General features: G+C 57.5%; 2 protein-coding genes across 2 annotated transcripts; both read right to left on the minus strand.

The window, feature by feature from the left end:
• On the minus strand, positions 1-453 carry LOC118507603. Its single transcript, XM_036046276.1, has one exon. The coding sequence runs from the start codon at positions 451-453 to the stop codon at positions 1-3; it is 453 nt and encodes a 150-aa protein (XP_035902169.1).
• A 450-nt stretch (positions 454-903) lies between these two features.
• LOC118507609 (ataxin-8) lies at positions 904-1,390 on the minus strand (the record flags this gene model as incomplete). The annotated part of the gene is made up of 2 exons (XM_036046285.1): positions 1,331-1,390; positions 904-1,281 (listed from the first exon to the last, which is right to left on the minus strand). Coding segments are annotated over exons 1-2 (438 nt in total), but the record flags the coding sequence as incomplete, so codon positions are not given.
• Between the last annotated feature and the right edge of the window lie 6,097 nt (positions 1,391-7,487).

Here is a 7,487-nt window from a genome sequence, read left to right on the forward strand (position 1 = left end):
TTACGCCCGCGAATGCTGCTTCTGGCGGCACGATGAGTGGCCCACACGATGGGGCCTCTGGCAGACAATGCACTTAGCTGTCGAAGTGCACTGGCTAATGCAGTGACCCTCTTCGCCACACTGCAAACACTGACCCGACCGGTCCGACGAGGCACGACAGTCTCGCGCCAGATGCCCCATCAACAGGCAACGGAAGTAACGCTGACGGTCGAGCGGCTTCTTCGGCACTTCGCGGATGCCGCTGACGCATTGGCACAGTGTCAGCTTCTGACCGATGAGAAGCCGTGCCTTTGTGAGCGGGAACCGCACTCGAGCGCGCCTCGTGCCATCATGGAGCTCCCAGAGTTCGACACGCGTGATTCCCGGCTCTGCTCCCAGCTTCTCCTTGATGGCGAGCTCCACGTCACTCTCCTTGGCCAGAGAGTCGATGTTGGTAACGAGAAGCTCTCCCATCTCCGTCACCACACGGACCACGCCATCCTCGCCGAGTGCCAGCTAGATCCGGCGAGCCAGCTCAGCGCTGTCCACATTTTTGCGTAATGGGACGATCAGATGACCTTGCGCGGTCCGACGCCCCATCCCAATATCAGCCCTGACGTCTTGCAGCTCCTGAGATGTGCGCAGCTTCACGTACATCTCCGTCCAGGTTTTGTCCGGACCGGGGACCACCGCGATGCGATCGGGTCGTGCAGGACGCCCCTTGGACTGAGCACAATGCTACTGATCTTGTTGCTGCTGGCTCTGCTGCTGCTGCTGGCGCATCTGAGTTGGCCCGTATAGCTCCTGATGCGATTGCTGCTGCTGCTGAGTCGGGCGTTGCGCTCGGCTATTCCTACCGCTCACGACCGTTGCCTAGGTAATCTGCTGCTGCATCGGCTGGAGTTGTGGCCACTGCTGCTGACGTTGCGGTTGCTGCTGCTGACGCTGCGGTTGCTGCTGCTGCTGGTGCTGCTGCTGGCCCTTTGCCGACACTGCGACCGTCCGTTGCTGCGGCTGTGGCTGGCTACGCTGCTGCTGCTGCTGCTGCTGCTGCTGCTGCTGCTGCTGCTGCTGCTGCTGCTGCTGCTGCTGCTGCTGCTGCTGCTGCTGCTGCTGCTGCTGCTGCTGCTGCTGCTGCTGCTGCTGCTGCTGCTGCTGCTGCTGCTGCTTCTGCTCCTGTTGCTGCTGCTGCTGCTGATGCTGCTGCTGCTGCTGCTGCTGCTGCTGTTGCTGCAAAGTCTTCTTCGCTCGGTTGCGTTGTTGCCGGCTGCGTTTAGTTATGGCACTGCCCTGGCCACCAGACTGTGGTTTGAAGCGCTTTCAGCGTGGTCTTCAGGGCAATCTTGCGCACCCGGCTGAGTCGCAGCTCCTCAGTAAGCATCTCTACTTGTTTGGCAAAGGTCTCCAGCATCTTGTGCTGAAACGCTAGCGCAGACGCTTCTCCGCCTTCAGGGATCACCACAGATGTGGATGTCTCCCCTGCTGCTGCCTGCGACGCCACCACCGTTTGCTCCAGGGTGGAGGCATCTGAGGCAATTCGGCGTCATCCTCCTCTTCCGAAATATTTCGACTTCCTCCGCTAATCCAACCCGCCGTGGTGTCACCGGAGAAGGGGAAGGGGTGTCCGACCGCTCCTCCTCACGCCGCGTCGATGGAGGGGTCGGATGCGGGGATGCGGCCGGAAAATTTAGAAAACCCAAAAAACGCTTTCCCGTGCGTAACTCCCTCAAATGGCGTCCAATCGCTTCCGGTCCAAAGACGCACCGGCGCGCGTTGTTGCTGCGTACAACCTTGCGGAATATCCCGACGCTCTTATTTCCTCCTTCCCCGGCAAATTCGCGAAAAACCGTCAAAAACGTCTGGGGGTTGGTGGGTAGAGGTAGGGGGGTGGAAACGTGTTCGTTGGCTTCGTCTCTTCAAGCCGCGTCGTTTGATACCATCAAGTACCGTTTGATACTTGATGGGGTCCGGTGTATGGTTCGGCAACTGTGGGTGCCCGAAAAAACCGCTACTTTCCAGGGAGGGGGGGGGGGGTGGTGGGAAACCCTTTGGGGGGGGGGGGGTTTATTCTCCATTGAAATTGCACACCGCTCCTCAAACAAACCCCTATCGGGAGACGCACCGTTTTCCCGGTAGGCCCGGAAAACTCCTTGGTAGCTCGCTTTTCCGGCTGTGCCGCCCCTTTTTTTAATGCCGTATGTTTATTCATAATAATTCACAAATTTGTATAGGTGTAACATATATGTGACAACAGAATACATTAACACGCATGAACAAATAATGAACAATAAATAAACAACTCCATTGCCGGCAGCCTTCCCGACGAAGGCGTAGCCACCGGCTGCAATAGCGTCCCTATCTACAATTAGTAAGGGCACGCGCCACGCCTATCTCATCGCCGACACGACACTTAAAAATGACGGACACGAATATTACTGCACGGTTGGACGGAACGAACATCCGCACAAAACGTAAACGAAAAAGGGACGAAACTAACACACATCGCGTACAAGTGCGCTCTCTCTCTCCTTCTACTGGCCGGGTACGAACATCCGCACAAAGCGGAGAACAAAAAATGCCGAACGTACCCGAACCGAGCGCACGCGCTCACTCTCTCCCTCTGCTGTGCGAGTGTGAACGACCGCACAAAGCGGAGACGACAAAATGCCGGTCTCGTCCGGTCGTTTCTCGCACGCTCTCAGACTGACGTGTTCGTGGTCGCGATAGCGGCTTCGACGTCGGCCGACATGGAACCGCGATGACGATCTGCTCTCTCGTTGCGACGTTGGCGTTCGCATTCACTCTTGTTGGCCCGACGTCGGGCTAGCTCCTCCTCCGTCGGCGGTACACGCTACATAACATGCTTATCGGCGGGAGGGAAGGTTAGCTCCACTATAGCCGTGCGCTGCAATGCGATGTAGTCCTCCACACCGGATGCAGCTAACCGCACTGCTACAGCTGGCCGCCCGATAGCCAGGAGCTCCGCATCAGATGCAACAGTTGCTGTGATCGGGCCAGATGCAGTCCACTGCCACGTGCCCCCTCTCCAGGCACCGGAAGCAACAGCGCTTTGCCGCCTCCAGCCTGGGAGACTCCTCCAGCCGGCACGATGCGTAATCAATCAACAGACGGTCTCTGGTAAGCAGGGCATCCGCCTCCACTCGCGGTAACCGTACTCAGGCCCGTTTTGTCGCGTCGGCCCTCTCCCATATCCGTAGCGAGGCCACCGCTGGCTCCTTGGAGAGTGCCGCCCTCAGCGCCTCCCGGATTGTTTCCTCCTCCGTGAGGTTGTCCACGTTTTTCAGGACCACCTCCGCCATCTCGGTCAGGACCCTGGCGGATCCCAACTCGCCCAGCGTGGACTGGATGCGGCTACACAACGCCGCGGAGTCCATATCGCGCGCCAGCTCCATCCGAAGGTTCCCCTTCGGTGTCCGCTTCACTTTGAGGATGTACTGCTGGACATCCTGAAGGGCCGGGCTCGTCCGGATGGGTCGGTACATCTCCGCGAAGGAGACTCCCGGTGCTGGGACGACCAAAATGGCGTCTGGTCGTCGTCGTCTGGCCCGCCGGTTCACCTGATTTTGCGCTGCGGGTTGCGACCGCTGTCGCTGCTGAGGTACGGCTGAAGGCTGGGCCTTTTGCCGCTCTCCAACAACCTGCCATCCACCTACCAGGGCATCACGGTAAGACTGCTGCCGACTGGTTTCCGGAGCCGGAAAGTCGTGTGGCTGCAGGGGCTGGAACCGTTGCCAATGCCCGTTCCTCGCCCTTGCCTGCCCCTCTTCCTCCGCTATCTCCATCCGCAGATGCTCCTGCAGCTCCAGCAGACGATGCTGCGCAGGACCCTGCGACTGGCGTGCCTCGGCTCTCTCCCTTTGTTTGGAGCGCCTGAGTGTCCTGTTGCTGGGCCCGGACTTGGTGATGGCTTGGCTTCCCAGTCGATGAATCTTCCAGCTGCACCACCGTTCGTACGCCCGTGCGGTAGATTTCCAGCCCCGCTCGGAGCCTTGCGTTCTCCGCCTCGCTCTTTTCGAACATTGAGGTTATAACCTCCAGTTTCTTCAGCACCAGCTCGTACAGACGCGTCTGTTGGTCTGACGCTTCTGCAGGCGGAGAATGGGGAGTTCCGCTGGTTCTTTCCGTCGACGGCAATGCGGCTGGTGCCAGCATCTCAGGAGCTACGGATCTCCTTGGCGACGGCGTCGGGGCGGGGGCGGTTCTCTTCCGCGCTGCCGTGCCCGGCTCTCCCGGTCTCTCCGACGTTTTCCTTGGGGTTGGCTTGGGTGCCCCTGGCGAGCTCCGTAATGATGACAGCTTTCCTGGTGACAACTCCAGGTGCGTCATCACAACGCGTGGAGACAATCTCCGCTTCTTAGGTTTAATGGTTTCGGGGACCACGTCCACCCATCACTCGCCTCCTCCGACATGGCTACGCTGGCCGGTTCGTCGCCTTGCTCAGCGTTGTGTTCGCTAGACGTTTGCGCCTGGCCGGTCTGCAGCCCGCATGCGTCTTTATGGCACTTTATATGCACAGTGCGGAGCTTTCGGTTCGTGTCTGCGGAGAAACTTCCGCTAGTGCCCCATAGATGGCGCTTGTGGCATTAGGGGGGGGGGGGGATTCTCCCTGGACAGCAACCGATGTTGTTGTGATGACCGATGTTGTGCCCACTGTCCAGTTGTCAGATGAAGAACACGTACACACTTCACACGCACTCACCGACACTGACAAGCCCCAACGTGCTAAGTTCACGTGCCCTTAGCACGTGGTAACTGCTTGCCGGTTTAACGCACTTTTTCACACTTTAACAGCACTGAATTTTTTCCTGCTTTGGGGGTAATGTTTATAGCACTGTTTTACACTCCTGTCCGTAATTTTTTCCTGTCGTAACTGCGGCTGCGGGCTCCCCTTCAACCGCACCGAAAGGGAGCGCTTCGCTCGCGCGCACTCACGACACCGCGCACGCACCCATTGCGGCCACACGCACCGGGGCTCGACGCAATGTTTGTGTGCTGTTTTTACAATTTCTCCACTATTTTTTCACCAAAATTCACCACGTTGGCGTACAATATTTGTTCGCGAACGTTTTGACCACACTTGGCACGAATTTTAGGTAAATTTTCTCGGAAGCACTGTAAAAATCAAGGAGCTCACGGAAAGGCGTCCGCTCGCTTCCTTTGACAGTTCGCCTGTGCTGTGGCAACCCTTGTTGATGCAAAACTGCTTGGTTTTGCCGCGTGGTGGGTGGGGGGCACCCTCCTGGACAACTCCCCCCAAGAAACGGTACCGCTATCTCCTCTCCTTCCACGGGAAAACTCGGGAAAACCGTCGCCGGGGGGGGGGGGTTCCGCTGTGGGGGGCTGTTGGTAGGTGATGGGGGGGCGAGGTGGCCACTTCTGGATTCCCCTCCTCGAGACACGTCGATGGGGGGGGTCGCACGCCCAGATCGGTGGACCGGCCACCTGGGACGCCAAAAATCGGCCAGAGGGCCCCCTTTGGAGGGGTGTAAAAACGGCGTCGGTTAACTCCGATCGCCACCAAACTTTCACGGAACGTTTTTTTCACTAAGACGTACAATTCACTATACGGCAGCTTCCGCATAGGTCCTGAGCTGGCCGAGTTATTCACTGTTCAATTTTGAAACTTTGAAACGTCACCACTTCCAGTACTGTTTCATTTCCGGCACTTGCGCTCCGACGGCGCGCCTCTTTTGCACTATCACCATCACTATCAAATTCGTTTAGAATTCAAGAAGTTATTCACGAAATACGTCGCTCCGAAAAAATCCCCCAATTTTCCGAATTTTCCGGAAAAAATCGGTGGAGGGGGGGGGGGGTGGGTCTCAGCTCGAGAACACAAAAAACTGACACTCAAGCTCGATTTTCCACCGATTTTCCACACACAAAATTTTTCATACAGAGCTTCGCTAATACACGTCTGCTCGGTTCGGCTGTCCGATCGCCTCTACAAGGACAACTGGTTTTTTTGCAGAACGGGTTTTTTTTTATTCATTTGAATTAATGCGCGTGCCTGCAAGTCGGCAACATCCTCTGCGTGCTGCGCGTTGCCCTGGGATGCTATGGCTGCCCGCTCGTCTTCCCAGGCCAATCGAGGTCCGAACACAAAAAACTGACACTCAAGCTCGATTTTCCACCGATTTTCCACACACAAAATTTTTCATACAGAGCTTCGCTAATACACGTCTGCTCGGTTCGGCTGTCCGATCGCCTCTACAAGGACAACTGGTTTTTTTGCAGAACGGGTTTTTTTTTATTCATTTGAATTAATGCGCGTGCCTGCAAGTCGGCAACATCCTCTGCGTGCTGCGCGTTGCCCTGGGATGCTATGGCTGCCCGCTCGTCTTCCCAGGCTTGCTGAAGTGGAGCCGTTATCTGCTTAGCAGCTTTGCTCATGCGGCTCCAGCTCTCGGCGTCGCGCAATAGATGCTGCTGGAGGTTTTCCGGTCGGACGGGGACCGTGCTTCCCTCGCCAAGAAGCTGCTGACGGACTTCAGCAAAACTCGGGCACTCAAACACCGTATGCTCCACGGTCTCTGGAACTCCGCTACACCACTGGCAGTCAGGGGACGATGTGAAGCCATTGTGACACAGGTAGTCCCGGAAGAAGCCGTGTCCCGAGAGGACCTGGCACAAATGGAACGAGACATCTCCATGCTTCCTTGACTGCCAGTTGCTGATGTTGGGTAGCACGCGGTGCGCCCAACGTGTGTACCGGCTGGTGTCGGCTTGCGCATCCCACTGCTGCTGCCATTCTTCGATGGTGGCCTGTCGCTCCTGCTTGCGGATGTTCGCCGTCGTGTCAGTGTGATCGGCGGCACTCAGTCGCTGGTAGACCCGAACGTCCTCTTCCACCAGCAGGCATATAGGGGTCAAACCAGCCAAGAGTGTGGCAGTCTCGTATCTCACGGTGCAGAATGCCCGTGCCACCCTCAGTGCCATCTTTCGCTGGACACGCTCCAGCAAACGACATGGCTTCTGTTTCCTCAGCTCATTGCTCCAAACTGGTGCTGCATAGCGCATAACGGACTCGGACACCGAAGCTAGCAGCTTCGCTTTGGACGCCCTTGGTCCGCTATGGTTTCGCAGCAACCTGGATGTGGCGTCGGCGATCTTCCCAGCCTTTTCGGTGACCTCCTTGACGTGCGGCAGCCACGACAGCTTGTCTTGGAGGGTTACGCCGAGATAGCGGATCGAGCGGGTCGAGGTGATATCTGCATCGCCTACTCGGACGGTGATCCGCGTTGGTGCCTTGGTGCTGGAAATGACCACCATTTCCGTTTTCGCCTGTGCCAGCTCAAGATGGTGTTTAGCCATCCACTCCATCACTCCTGTGATGGCCTCTTCCGCAGCAGCTTTAACCGTCTCTGGGGTTGTGCCTGGGACCAGCAGCACCAGATCATCGGCATACCCCAGGATCTCGGCATCGGACGGCAGGGCGATGTCCAGCACACCATCGTACATCGTGTTCCACAGGGTGGGGCCTAGGA

This window comes from Anopheles stephensi, chromosome 2 (assembly GCF_013141755.1).
Source record: "Anopheles stephensi strain Indian chromosome 2, UCI_ANSTEP_V1.0, whole genome shotgun sequence".
In the NCBI taxonomy this organism is placed as follows: domain Eukaryota; kingdom Metazoa; phylum Arthropoda; class Insecta; order Diptera; family Culicidae; genus Anopheles; species Anopheles stephensi.